At 43.6% G+C, this 15,769-nt stretch overlaps 1 protein-coding gene across 1 annotated transcript; it reads right to left on the bottom strand.

Moving 5' to 3' along the window:
- Positions 1 to 34: 34 nt before the first annotated feature.
- On the bottom strand, positions 35 to 3,408 carry LOC119436294 (zinc finger transcription factor family protein 17-like). Its single transcript, XM_037703105.2, has 3 exons — positions 2,889 to 3,408; positions 1,847 to 2,173; positions 35 to 156 (listed from the first exon to the last, which is right to left on the bottom strand). Exons 1-3 carry the CDS (start codon positions 3,268 to 3,270, stop codon positions 35 to 37), a joined length of 831 nt encoding a protein of 276 aa, XP_037559033.1. The 5' UTR covers positions 3,271 to 3,408.
- Between the last annotated feature and the right edge of the window lie 12,361 nt (positions 3,409 to 15,769).

The raw sequence follows: 15,769 nt of genomic DNA on the forward strand, positions 1-15,769 counted from the left end.
AGGATGTCGCCGCTCTGCTTTGTCAATATTATACTTATCGCGGATGTTCCGAAGGTCCTCTCTTGTGACAAGTTTTCATCCGACTGCTAGCTGCACTTGTGCCTGCCTTGATTTTTTGCAAAATGGTCTTCGGTGGCACTCCTTCTGCTAGTCTACCTGAAAATTGTAAAGAGCAACTCATCAGCAACCAAGGAGGCTGCACATCTCTGTTTTTTAATTTACGCAGACATCCCACTCTCTTTTTACTACACCTGGGAGGGCTGGACTGCTCCATGGCAGGAGCTGCATCTTACACTATGCCCACTGCTGGTGGGCATAGTTTAAGGTGCACCCACTGCTATGCCCACATCATCAATAGGTCCAGACAGATGGACTCATCATTAATACCGGGGACTCAGCTAGACTCTTAACAGCAGGGACTTCCAATTATTAAAAAAAAAAAACGGTTTCTCTCCCTCTCTACTGTATTTGCTTGTTGCTCTGCAGCAGAATATCTAGACTACTTTTTGCCTAATAACTTGGTAATTCAGGCTGCTGACCTCTAGAATACGAGCTCTGAACATGTACTTTGTTGTTAAAATGCCTTTGCTGGCAGATTTGATGTAGCTTGAACAGGGCTGTCTTTGCAAAAACCAAAGAATAGTATCAACACATGCCTTAACCACGGTGCTATTTAGACAAATTACATGTCATATGGGAACAGACAGAAGGCTTGTTAAATTAGTGTCATAATCTAAACATCCATATACTGTGTGTCTCAGCTAACACTAACCAAGCTGTTCAATGAAAAATTTTTTAAATAAAGCACGATTTTAAGACCTACGGTGTTCGGTCATCAGACCTCCGACTTAACATTGTGAATAATATAATTGTATCTTTCACAGTGTTCTGAAATACCTTTTGTCCGTTGAATAGTTTGGCTAACATTAAAATGATCTCTGTTTTCAACCTGAAGTGCATGCATATTCAGTTTTTCGATATCTGACAGACTAACAAATAAGTGTTTATTTTATAACAGTAATAAAAGAAAGTATGTCCACTACCATGTTGAAGGTATTGGCTAGTTGCCCAAATGGCATCGCACATGGTCTTTTTTAACGCAATATAGACAGAGCCAGAAAGAGCACGCAGCGTAGTGCTTCTGTGATTGGCAGAGATAAGACATTTTGAAAAGTTATTTGCTGCAGGGTTTTTGTAAAGCCATTAAGTAAGGTTGTGCAAATAATTTGAATTTTGAAAATGAATCGAATGGCTCAGTCTACAGGGAGACGGATAAGTATGGCGACTCTTTCGAAGGATTCTGCGACACCAGTAGGTGAGAAAAGGGATGAAGCAATAATTCACACATTAAAAAAGGACGCCTTGCCTTTAGGCAGCCTACAAATTTACTTTCTCGATTTAGTCCATTTATTTTATGGGCAATTTCACCATGTTTGCATCCATTTAAAACACTATCCAAGCTATAGTACATATTACAAACTTATTCTGGTGATATATGCTGTTCTCTTGTTTCATTACTATAAATGAAATAGTCTACACCGGATATCACCTTTCATTTGTTTCTCATTTATAAGCCTCTCTAGTTAACTAGACATCCAGTTTTAAATAGCATCCGAGTGTAAATAGCCTTTATTTTATTTTTTTTACTGAAAGAACACAACCACATTTCAGTTCAGAAACAGCTTCCCTTACTAGGGTCTGTTCTTGTACATGTAGCTAAATACTAAATGCTAGCAGCATGTTAATGCAATGCATTTAAAAAACAATACTGATCTGTCATGGAGAATGCAGCAGTTATATTCTGACCTTGTGACACTGGAAATGAATGGCATGCATGAAGTCTTACCTGCAATTACTTTTTTTTCAGCCACAGAGAGCCTCTGATGAGCTATCTCATTCAGGTGTCCATAGTGGTTCTTCTGAAATACTACAAAGACTTTGTTATCCCTTTCTGTAACCTCAAGCATTGCAAAGCAATGTATGCCTGTTTTGGTGCTGCCTTGCACTTTAACCTGACGTTCGCGCAGCTTTGTAGGGAGTTCTATATATGTCCCGGAACGGTGACAATTTAGATATCGCCTGAACACTCCTGGCGAATTTTCTTTTCTTCCAGTAGAAGCAACAAAATGGCTGCAAGTCTCGCTCTCCACATTATCTTTCCAAGACAGGAAATCTGAAATAAAGGCAGTAGAAACATCAACACATGTATCTTGTAATTACATTCCACTGATTCGTTACAGAGGGTAAAAATTAAAACCTACGTCCCAAGGACTCTGATCCAAGCATCAAACAAGCAGGTTGCAGTAATTGCAGCAACTTTGATGGTATAACATGTATGGGTTATATTGCTAAAAGTTGTATTATGCACAACAGATGTCACGTTTTTTTTCTATAAAAAACTTCCTTTATAAAATGTAGAGCGTAGCATGTTGTGGTTACAAAACTCTTGCTAGTACCTTTCTAGTACATTTACAGTGTTTGGCAGCAAACACGTGGCCATAACACACACACTTTCTGGATGGTTAACTGTTTAAGTCTGGCGACGTCTACGTAAAATTCTGTACGCACGTTTTGTTTTTTTTTTGTGTGTGTGTGTGACAAGTTACACGGAACTACGTGCACAGTGGCCATAACACACCACACTTTCTGGATGGTTAACTGTTTAAGTCTGGCGACGTCTACGTAAAATTCTGTACGCACGTTTTTTTTTTTTTTTTTTTGTGTGTGTGTGTGACAAGTTACACGGAACTACGTGCACACCGAATACTGGCACACGCTCGAGTCATTTCAGAAATAGCACATTGTGTCAAACAGGTTGGTGTACGGGCGAAAGGACCACATGTCAACGTTATGCCTTATGGAAAGTATAATCGAGCGAGGTTTCTTACCTGCATACGTGTCAAACGTCAATGTCTCCACTTCCACTTCGAAGTTATGCTCACTCTCGTGGTGTTGCCGCAAGGCACGAAGCGTTGCAAAAATCTTGGGACACAAATCGCATGCGAGGGTTCGTTTCTTACTGGGTATATTTGCCTCCTCCTGTACGAAATTCTGCAAAGCTGCTACTCCGTGAAGATTTCTTATGTGCTTTTTTAAATTACTACGATTAGAAAAAGTCTTGTCGCAAAATTTGCAAGAATGCATCACGACGCGCGAAGTAGACAAAGCGGTCCCAGGCGTAGCGTTTCCACAGGTGATCATCTCAGTGCGCAAGGCAAGAGCGACAGCGGCGCACGTGGGCGACAGCATGCGCAGCTCTAGGTACAGCATACCCTAGGGAGGCATTGCCTACGGCGGCGGCTTTATTTTCCCTGCTCCTTGAAGCGGAGAATTCCCTGGAAAATGGCGTTTCGACGATACTTTCAACCGACCAATGAAAACGAGGATCAGTCTCCTGTGGATACCTCCTCCGGCCGGCACGGTGAAATGTGAAAGAGGAAGTCGACGAATTAGGAGTGCGCGCTCGATCTACTGGGTGATCGAAGTTAAGTCGACAGGTTTTTAAAAATTAGGCGCTTAGATGTACGTGAAGACCACCTCTACAGTAAGGTTATGCGCCCACGGGGACACAGAATTAGGTGGTAATTATTGATGTGGGTGGCTTAATTAACTAAAGTTGAATAATTAACTTTTTAGTGGCTGCAGTAAGCAGGCATGTTTGTATTGAAAAGTTAGACGCAGTTTCATTTGGCAGAATTCTTCTAGCGCATCCGTACTCCGAGATATCGAACTGCGAAGTTCAATTGCCGTTCGTAAGATTACGCATGCACCCGCCGTGGTTGCTCAGTGGCTATCTTGTTGGGCTGCTGAGTACAAGGTCGCGGGATCTAATCCCGGCCACGGCGGCCGCATTTCGATGGGGGCGAAATGCGAAAACACCCGTGTACTTAGATTTAGGTGCACGTTAAAGAACCCCAGGTGGTCCAAATTTCCGGAGTCCCTCACTACGGCGTGCCTCATGATCAGATCGTGGTTTTGGCCCGTGAAACCCCATAATATAATTTAATTAATTAAGATTACGCATTCAAGACAGTGAGGACCAGCCCAAAGCTCCTCCCTTTTGGGACGCTGGTGTTGCGTGCGGCGTTCGCGCTGTCATATCCTGATTTCGCCAGCCGAGAGGGGAAGGGTGACAGTTATCATCTTTGCCCATACTTCCGCCCCGTTGTCTGACTAAACGCCGCACACGACAGCCGCGTCACACCAGGGAGGAGCTTTGCGCCGATCGTAACTCCCTTGCATGCGTAATCATGCGAACGACAATTAATATTGGAGCCGGATGTCTCGGAGCACAGACACGCTAGAAGAAATCTTCCAGCTGATACTGTGTAGAAACACGACTGCCTTTAACTTTTCAATATAAACATGCCTGCTTACTGCAACCACTAAAAAGTTAATTATTCAATTTTAGTTAATTAAGCTACAGACAATAATAATTACCTTATTTTGTGTCCCCCTGGGCGCATAACCTTACTGCAGAGGTGGTCCTCACGTGCATCTAAGCGCCTAATTAAAAAAAAAAAAACCTGTCGACTTAACTTTGATCACCCTGTATATATATATATATATATATATATATATATATATATATATATATATACAGGGTGTTCGTTTCGTTATTCACAGTCATTGCAACATGACTACATATATATATAGTCACGTTGCAGTGACTGTGAATAACGAAACGAACTCGTTATTGGGCGAACCTGTGCCCACAAAAGCAAGTGACATTCAAAGCACAACGATAGCGGCGAGCGCAGTCGGCGATCATCGAAATCCGATGATCGGGTCAAGCGCGTCGGCTTTTATACATGACTCGTCGAAGGTTCGAGCGCAATCGCTGGGGCCCGCGTGCCTTCCACAAAGTACCACACAATGCGCGTAGCGCATACATTCAGATCACACAAGGTTTGGCCAAATAGACAACGGATAGAGCCATGGATAACATTCGACGAACTTCCGATACATGTATAGGCGCGCCCTGCGCCAAACGTTAACGTTTAACATTTTTCAGCCTGGGAAAAAGTACCGTAGAAGGATAAACAAGTACACGTGTCAATATATACCGCCCGCATTTTCCGCCATGCAGTGGCAGTAATAGCTGACGACATACGGCTAGCCGTAAGACACGAGCCCTTGACAGTCGCGCGGTCTTCGCCATAGTAGGTCCGGTCACGAGCTTTTGGATCAGCCCGAGCCCGCGCAGAAGCTGTGCGCAATACTGAGAACTGAAAGAAAATGTCACGACATTCTCTTGCGTTTCCTCTAGCTCCAATTTCACCACCACAGCTGTATGCCGACACAGCCATCCCATTTAATACGTGATCATCATCATCATCATCATCATCATCATCATCATCATCAGCCTATATTTTATGTCCACTGCATTACGTCTCTAAAGAGACATCGCTTGTGCTGCTTCCTCATTCATATCACCTGCTTCTTTTCACGCCCTCCCAGCCTCGCCTAACTCCTTCGCTCTCAGTGCTGGTGTATCTTTGTTTCACGGAAAAGGCTGCCTAGCGAGGCATTATTTCTTTCGGCATTCGCCCTTTGACGATGTGACGGTGCGGTCGGTTGGAGCGTCAGCTTCCAAAGCGGTGTACCCCCGATCACGCCACTGCCAAAGTATCTTTCCCTCAGTTTCACGTTATAAATGCGTAAGCATTTCTACGCTTACCCAACGAGGAAAACTGTTCGTCAGTCCGTCCCGTTAAAGGTGGATACACACGCGAGGGCAATATCCCGCCTGCTCCGCGGACCAAACAGTCACGTGATCACTTGAATCCGGCACAGCCGAGTTAGGTCGCATTCCCACAGCCGGAGCGCCGTTTGCTGAATCCGCGTGCTTACTCTCGACTCCAACGCTCAAGGGCTGCAGAAGATAGCGCTAACCTTTCCTTTACCAAATGAACCACTTAGTAGTAGCTGCACGTTTGCATACTCGGCACGCTCTATATTCCATAGCGCTGAGAATCCCTCAACAAGAGCCAAAAAAGTGACGGTTGCCTCGTCACTTAGCGTTTTCTTGTGCACCTTGCTCATGCTGAGGTCACGCAGGCTGCGCGGTGTGAGTAAATATAATAGGCGTGCCGCCACGACTCGCCTTTCCCGCCGCACCACAACAAAAGCTCATGCGGTCACTGCTGCACAACAACAATACACGTGGCTTCAAGCTGACAACACGCCATCGTAGCCACGCCAATCTGTCCAATGTTGACAGATTTGACGCTGACTACGCTAAATTGACGTCAGACGACCGCCAAACGGACGGATGGAAATACCGGCGAGCATTTTCAAATACCGGCGCGCGAGCGGAGGAGCCCGGACTAGGCGAGGGCGGCACGTTTTGATGACGCGAACGTCACGTGATACGCCAATTCTGCGAAAATTCCTCCTCCGTCCGGCCGTGTGAATGCACCTTTAAGACGATCGCTTTCAAGGTAGGGCCCACAGCAGCGAGCGAATTCACGTTCGTGTTGCTTCTCGCTTCAACGCAAACTAAGCGGCGAGAACACAGCGCTCACGAAGCTATCAGCAGTCGGCGCTCTCTGTCCGCAGCGCAGATCGCTTTCGAGAGACACGGCCCGCGCGGCCGTGCCATCCGCAGCCGGCGCCGGAGTACGGTTTACCATGGTTCATAATGGTTCGACGCGGATGGATAATGCGCTAAAGAACCATAACGGCTTATAATGATGGGAACGTCATCAGCGCACCTGACGCTCGCGTCATAAATTCTCTTTACCCTGCCGTCCCAGCAGTTCATGTCGCCGCAGCGCTTTCGTTTTTACTGGCCGGATCAAGTTTCATAACATTGATAACGACACTAGGAAGCGTGCAGATGAGCAAGTGGCACAATGCTTACGCATGCTGCAGAAACTCCCAGAGGAGTGCAGAGGGGTTTCTGCACCATGCGTGAATTTTTACTGTACGTTTCACTACTCCCTCTGTAACAAGCCTGTTAGCCAGACATTGTCTAAACAAGTTCATCAGCATTCACCTGACACCAAACCGTTCATGGCCCACTCACATTGCCAAAGTCAATGCTGATGCTTCACGTACAAGGCTGCCTATAACACGTAATCTTCGCGAGGCATCGTCCATTACGCGCGAGCTCACATACCAATCATTTCTACTCCAAGAACTTGAATATGCCTCTTGCATCGTCACCTGATCACCTAATCAGCTCACTGGAATCAGCTTAAAAATCGTGCAGCACGTTTCATTGCCAGCGACTGTAACGCAGTCCAGCGGGCAAACACTATAAGTTATCATTATCGCTATCTCTTTTAGTTTCTTGTAGAAATGTTTCGCTTCTATGTTTGTTTATTAAAATAATAAAAAGCCAACACCCGTCTACTTTGCCGTTCGCCAAACCATGTCGCACTTCTCAGCTTCCAACGTATTTTTGACCACACACGTGCTTTCAACTCATAGGCACTGTCTCGTACTACAGTGCTTCGGAGCGGTCTTACTGAAAACATTATTAGCATTCGCGATGTCATATAGCCTTTAGAAATGAAATACACGCCCTGGCCGGTATTTTGTAGCGATGCCTTTCCGGTGCTAACGCCTTTTCGCGCTTATCGCGCTTTGTTAGTGGTCAGAGCGACGGTCCGCTCGCGTTATCAACGGGATCAGCCGGCCGTGAGCGGTGGATGATAAGACTAGTATAGAATAAGTCATAAGGCACCGCTACAAAACCGCGCCCCTGTTTTCTTAACAAAAGCTTCGTGTTTTAACAGTCATGTATGCTGTCCAAATGGTTTCTGTCAGCTTATACTTCCATTTATATAACGCCCATAAAAGCCAACACTTTTCATTCCTTGGCTTCAAAACTTTCCTTGGCTTCATTGCTGGCTATTATGGTCGTGATTAACAAAACATCAAACCCCTCTGTCTCCCTTGTCCTCGTTCATTTCTATAACGTGATGCTTATGGTTTCGTGTTCTACTGTTGTTATTATCGTCAATGTTACAAGGTTATTACCACCGTTTAAGGCTGTGTGTTTTTTAATTATTGCACTATTGTTTTTGTCATCAATGTTATAATAACTAGTGTATCATCATCAGCCTATATTTATGTCCACTGCAGGACGAAGGCCTCTCCCTGTGATCTCCAATTACCCCTGTCTTGCGCTAGCTCATTCCAGCTTGCGCCTGCAAATTTCCTAACTTAATCACCCCACCTAGTTTTCTGCCGTCCTCGACTGCGCTTCCCTTCTCTTGGTATCCATTCTGTAACTCTAATGGTCCACCGGTTATCCATTCTACGCATTACATGGCCTGCCCAGCTCCATTTTTTCTGTTTAATGTCAACTAGAATATCAGTTATCCCCGTTTGTTCTCTGATCCACACCGCTCTCTTCCTCTCTCTTAACGTTAGGCATAACATTTTTCGTTCCATCGCTCTTTGTGCGGTCTTTAACTTGTTCTTGAGCTTTTTTGTTAACCTCCAAGTTTCTGCCCCATATGTTAGCAGCGGTAGAATGCAATGATGGTACACTTTTTCTTTTCAACGGCAGTGGTAATCTCCCAGTCAGGATTTGGCAATGCCTGCCGTATGCACTCCAACCCAATTTTATTCTCCTGTAAATTTTTCTCATGATCAGGGTCCCCTGTGAGTAATTGACCTAGATAAACGTACTCCTTTACAGACTCTAGAGGCTGACTGGCGATCCTGAATTCTTGTTCCCTTGCCAGGCTATTGAACATTATCTTTGTCTTCTGCATATTTATGTTCAACCCCACTCTCACACTTTCTCGGTTAAGGTCCTCAATCATTAGCTGTAATTCGTCCCCATTGTTGCTGAATAGGACAATGTCATCTGCAAACCGAAGGTTGTTGAGATATTCGCCGTTGATCCTCACTCCTGAGCCTTCCCAGTCTAAGAGCTTGAATACTTCTTCTAAGCATGCAGTGAATAGCGTTGGAGAGATTGTGTCTCCTGGCCTGACCCCTTTCTTAATAGGTATATTTCTACTTTTCTTGTGTAGAACCAAGGTTGCTGTGCAATCCTTGTAGATATTTGCCAAGATATTCACATATGCCTCGTGTACTCCTTGATTTCGCCATGCCTCTATGACTGCTGGTATCTCTACTGAATCAAATGCTTTTTCATAATCTATGAAAGCCATATAGAGAGGTTGATTGTACTCTGCAGATTTCTCTATTACCTGAATGATGACATGAATATGATCCATCGTAGAATATCCTTTCCTGAAGCCAGCCTGTTCTCTTGGTTAGCTGAAGTCAAGTGTTGCCCTGATTCTGTTGGAAATTATCTTGGTGAATATTTTATACAATACTGAAAGCAAGCTAATGGGTCTATAATTATTCAATTCTTTAACGTCTCCCTTCTTATGGATGAGTATAATGTTGGCGTTCTTCTAGCTTTCTGGTACACTTGAAGTCGTGAGGAGCTACATAATTGACTTCAGTTACATCCGCGTATGACCTGTTTCTTCTTGACTAATTTTATTCTTTCTCTCGTCAAATTGAGAGAAATCCTAGTCCTCACTAACCTATGGTCACTGCACTTTACCCTACCTAACACTTCTACGTCCTGCACTATGCTGGGATCGGCAGAGAGTTTGAAATCTATTTCATTCCTTGTTTTTCAGTTGGGGCTTTTCGAGGTCCATTTCCTGTTGCTGCGCTTCCTGAAGAAGGTATTCATTATGCGGAGCCTATTCCTTTCCGCGAATTCTACCAACATCTCTCCTCTAGTGTTCCTAGAATCGATACCGTAGTTGCCAATTGCTTGGTCACCAGCCTGCTTTTTCCTCACTTTTACATTGAAATCGCCCATTACTACAGTATATTGAGTTTGCACCTTCCTCATTGCTAATTAAACATCTTCATAAAACTGTTCTATTTCTTCATTATCGTGACTGGAGGTTGGGGCGTACGCTTGTACTACCTTCATTCTATACCTCCTATTAAGCTTTATTACGACGACTGCTACCCTCTCAATAATGCTGCAGAATTCATCAATGTTGCCCGCTATGTCCTTATGGACTAGAAATCCAACCCATCATTCTCTCTTATCTGGAAAACCTCTGTAGCAGAGGACGTGGCCGTTAGTCAGTACTGTATAAGCCTCAGCAGTTCTTCTAACCTCACTAAGGCCAATAATATCCCAGGCACTACCTGATAATTCGTCAAATAGCCCTGCTAAACTAGCCTCACTCGATAGGGTGCGCGTGTTGAACGTTGCCAGGTTCAGTTTACATTGGCGGCCTGTCCTGATCCAGAGATTCTTAGCACCCTCTGCCGGGTCGCAGGTGGGACCGCCGCCTCGGTCAGGTGCTCCGCAACCGCTGGGGACTCAGGGCCATGGGTAAATTGTAGGAGTCATGAGGAAGGTAGTGGCCGAATACTGCACCAGGGAGGCTAATTCCTGTTCTGGTGAGGGAGTGACTTTGTTGAAGCTTATAATGGGCCTTCCTAATTTGGTTGCACCTTGACTATAGTATAGCCCCACTAGCTCTCGGCGATATTTTTTCTCTTCTTTTTTGCCGGTTCAGCCACCACTCCATGCCTGAAAATGTAGTGGATTGGAAAAAAAAAATCGAACAGAAAATTACACGTCTAGGTACAGAAAACCAAAATCCTCCAACTTAACTGCAGAATGACCCTAAATAAATGGTAATTGCAATATCATATGCGGCAGAAACGCCATGGACTGTCTGTTCGTATTCTACATCCGTTATTAACGCATGTAATAGTGCCACTGAGAGCCTCGTTGACTTCACGGATGTACTATCAGAGTCGCTCTCATTTAGCGCTCAAAACTCTTTTGCAACTCATGCATTAAAAAAAATCGAACAGAACACTGCACGTCTATGCATACAACACAAAAATCCTCCAACTTAACCCGAATGACCCTAAATCATTGAGAATTGAAATGTGATGTGTTCGTATTCTACATCCATTATTAACGCACGTAATAGTGCCACTGAGAGCCTCGTTGACTTCACGGATGTACTATCAGACTCGCTTTCATTTTTCTGTCAAAACTCTTGCGTGCGACTCACGCATTACAGAAACAAAAAATAAAAAACTTGCGCAAATTACGCGTTCAAGACTACAAGAAGATTCGCGCTTATTTATAAGTACTTCCACGCAATAAATGAAACTCAAATGCTGCCGTCTTCTAAATACTTGTGCGAGACACGCACAGCCTTAGACATACCTTTACATAACACGTCGAAGAGAAAAAAAAATCTGTAGAGTATACCATTACTAAAAGCGATCCGCGCAGCCTGTTTCTAAGGCGCGGTACTCTCTACGTGCGTGCGGGAACAACCATCCGGCGATTTCTAACATCAGTTGAAGTAGTCTGCAGAATAACCAGTATCTAACCTGATACAGCGTTATTTTTAGAACTCGCGAAATCCGGAAAGAAAGTCTTAGTTTAACGGAAGGTCACGCGAACTGTCTACACATCTCTGCGAAAAAAAACAAAAAAAAAAAAACAAACAGTGACGCTATTCTTTCTCGAGTGTTCAGCTGTCACGTTTTCCTGAAAGCAAACATCAAATTAACTCGAAAATTTATCTGCCTCTACCACGATCAGAAGAGACCAACACTGCCCTCTGCCTAACAGAACGTTCCTAAAACTCAAAGTTGTTCCAAAGTATCCTCAGAGAAATGAATAATAATGAATGCAACTTACCAAACGTGCCTCGAAAGAAAAGCACTACTGTCAAACAAAACACGACTTGTCACGAACTCGCGCAGAAACGTCGCTCATCAACTGGCGCAATTTGCGTGTGACCTTAGTGTATAACTGTAGCGAATAGCTCACTTTGATAAATATTGTCACGTGGAAATACGCTAGGCAGAAACTATTCACACGGTATCTTTACAAGTGCCACAAACACTGGCTAAGATGGAAGCCAGCCAGCGCGCTGACCGCCTGCTTCTGGATGACGTAAGCAGAACGTCGCCTAGAAGGGCGCTCTGATAGGCGAATTTCGTCGTACCCCGGGTAACCTAAATTTTTAAGTTGATGTGGCTTGTACGGAGAGCTCGTTTCAATTTCCTAACTGCGATCAGCCAGCTGAAATTAAATGTTTAGGATTTATTTTATGAATTTTTGTTACTAAGTGACTAATTACCCTGTATCACCCGTCACCCCGCGGTCGGCACCGCTGACGGCACGTCTCTGAATGAACCGTCCCTTTATTTTAAAAGGGCAATTTTTAAATATTACTTAGTCTTCGTAGAAACACCCGGTATTTGCCTTATATTGCAACGAAAATTCTGTATTTGTGATTGTGCCGTCGAGGTGGCGACGCATTCGAGCCCTCACCGGCCGTGAACATGCGCTTTGCAACCTGCTCTGAGCTGCAAGAACGCCGACGTGATGTGCGGCGAAGCTGCAACCCGGAGCAATACCAAGGAAATCGTAGGGCCAACTTCAATGTAATTTTTTTCTCTTAAAATAAAAATTAGATTTCATGAGACTTTCTGCAGTGTTTGCCAATGAAGAGTACTGTCAAAGTCTACATTCAACATATCTTTACTTACACCGCTTCAGTGCGCAGCTTACAGCCGAAAAAAAAAAAGCAATAAATCGCACATTTTCTCTGGTCTCTCAATTTTTTCGGGCTGTGGTTAGCGTTACGTACAGACGTAACGATAACCAGCGCTAAGGTTTCGTCCAGACAATCGCTAGAGTTTTTCGTCTCCGGTGGTTGGTCCGTCTCACTGGGTCTCACGTAACATAAGGTGTCACGTAACATAACGAAGGTGCTTGCTGACACATATACGCGTTTCAAAACGGGTCAGCATTCTCCGCAAACTTCCATTCGACGCAGACGACCTTTTTTTGCGAATTGCGAACCGACTTGCGGGTAACAAAAGCTCCACATACAAAGCAATCATTAAAATTAAAGAGGAAAAATAAAAAGTGAGACGAACGTGGTATTGAGCTTACAATTCTCGCAATACGGTACTGAAAACGTAACAGCGTAACCATGAGATGACACTCGTTTTTTTTTACATGGAATTAATTACAATGACTAAAATGGCGTATGTACAGGAACTATTTACAATAACGTGATCACCAGATGGTCATAACCAGGACAACGAGAAGTACATACAAAGAAAACGTCATACAAGGCCACACCTTCCATCTCAACAAACGCTTGAAAGGAAAAATTAAACACCTAATCAAAAGTGTATATACCAAACCGGCTGACATTAATTTTGATCGTAAATATCCACCGAGTGCATTATCATCTGAGAGAACGGTACTTTTGAGGAAACTATTTTTTCGGCATTTCGGTCTTCCATACCAGTTTTCGATAGGCTATACCAATGAGATGCAGCGTCAACGCAGCCAGCTTATTGGTGTTATCTGCGCGCTTGGACGTAACTCAAGCGATAGTTAGTTACGGTAGCGTGTACTACATTCTAGTTCACTGTAGTTACGGTAACACTAGACACCCCTTTTCCTTTGTGGAAAAATTTAAGTCCATTAAGCTTGCGAGCATCTTTATTTTAAAATACGGCTTCCATCCAATATAAAATGTAGTGTGATGTTCAGGGAGAGGGCGAGTCTTCTAATAAAAATTGTAAACACGGATTTTTTTTTTTTGTTCTGGAGGATATGTAACAGGCAGTGGGGCACATATTTTTAAAATTATCATAATACCATGTCTAAGCAAACCCTCTATAGGTGCGCGGGCAGAATTTTTTGGCTACTTACAGAGATAGCTCTTAAATATTGATGTGATCTCACTTTTAAAAAGGCGAGGGAAATTTGAGATCACGGGACAAAAAAAAAACTTTTTTCACGAAATGTTCCATTTTGTCAGGAAAAACTGCGATAGTCGACCGCCAAGCCTGGAACACTTGGCATGGAATGAACCAGAAAAAAAAAAACAATAAACACAGATGGGTATAAACCTTGATATATGACACAGATTCGAGAAGGTTACTCAAGCACAAACACACAATGGCAATTCTGTTCAATGACATGTATAGTCACAATTCACCACTTCACTATGAGAGACCTCTGTTCCGTGCTATATAGTATGTAAGCAAAATTTGATTGACCAAGTCATGGCCAGTGGTTCAACATAAACCTGCAGTTTCAAGGGAGATTTTTAACTTCACAGAAAGCTCAATGCTTCTTTTCATTGATCGCACGAAAATATAAAGATATTTTATTTGAAGGTGTACATTATGATTATGATAATAATATTATGAACTATTTTGTTGTTTCACGATACTGCTCATCCAGTGACTTCATTGGGTCCAATTGGAACCAATTGGGTCTCATTAAAAAAAAACCTTTGGACTCAATGGTTTTGTTTTGACGCTGTCACGCACACAAGTATTTTAAAAACTTACATTTACTGAAACCACATTTCCCTGTTTTGGGCGGGGCATTCTGCCACAGGCTATGTTCATTCCCGACTGCCGGATGAAGTCAGCATACAAGTATTAAGATAATTGTGTATTTCGTAATGTGTGTTTGGCGTCGTTGTTCTCTATTAATTACAACTGATAACTTGCTGTCGTTGCAAAATGTTTAGCGCTGCAAGATGGTGATATTCAGGTGCCATTGGAGCTTTCACCGTCTGTGTAGTTCTTATAGTCGTGTATTACTACATGCTTTCTCAATAGTGCACTTTGCTATTCCAGATGGACTCTACGAATGCATATGCTTGTCCCCAGTGCCACTAGAGACCCTATCCTTTAGCTACCCTTTTCCGGCATTTTTGCACTTTGCATATGACACGGAGAATAACTAAAATTGCGACCTGGAAGGCTGTATCAAGACCTATAGACTGTACAGCACGTTCCGCAAGCACGTCAGGCAACGCCACGAACATTTGTTCCTACCAAGTGCCACTGAGACCCCTGTGGAGCCAATACTCTTCCACAGTCATGGATGAGTCATTCAGCATGCCCAGGGATGAGAGCCTGAACAGGGATGTAGCAACAATATGGGTGCTCTTGACACCAGTGATCAATGTGTCATGCATCTGTCGTCTCTGCTGTTGAAGTGGCAAGAGGGACGACAGTTGCCTGAGAGTACGCTAAATGAATTTCCCAATGATGTGCTCCGCTTACTTACAAAGTTCAAAGCAACATTGAATTCCTTTTAAATTACAAGGCTTGAGCACCTTGGGACAAAATCCGGCCGTGAGAATTATTCCTGTACTTCCTTTCGTGTCCACTAAAACCGTGAGCTTTTCAGATACCCCAAATGAGTGCTTTGAATGTGGTCCTATCTTAGAAACCAGAAATGGAGTGCACAGCTTTTCGGAAAAATCAAAGAATCCTGTTCAACCCCCCTGTCGGACAAATGTGATGGTAGCTACTTCAAGGAGCACAACATATTTAAAAAGACCAAAACTGAGAAATTATTGACCCTTCAGCTCTATTTTGATGAATTTGAAGTCTGTCATTCCCTGCGAAGGAAACGTGGAAAGCATAAATTTTTTACCGGGTACTTAACAATCCTAAATCTTCAACCATTATCTCGCTCAAACTTAAATGACAAATACCCTGTAATGCTTGCAAAGACATCCCTTGAGGCCGAATTTACTCCTCCTGAATTTCTCGAGCCACTTGTTAAAGACCTGCAGCAACTAGAAGCAAATGGCATTGAGATTAACGGAGAAGTTGTGAAAGGTTCGCTTTTGTTTGGGAGTGGTGAAAACCTATCAAGCTACCAACTTGGTGGTTTCCGCGAATGTTTTTCATCTGGCCCTATCTGCCATTACTTAATGAGAACCAAAAACGA

The sequence above is a fragment of the Dermacentor silvarum genome, chromosome 1 (genome assembly GCF_013339745.2).
Source record: "Dermacentor silvarum isolate Dsil-2018 chromosome 1, BIME_Dsil_1.4, whole genome shotgun sequence".
In the NCBI taxonomy this organism is placed as follows: Eukaryota; Metazoa; Arthropoda; class Arachnida; order Ixodida; family Ixodidae; genus Dermacentor; species Dermacentor silvarum.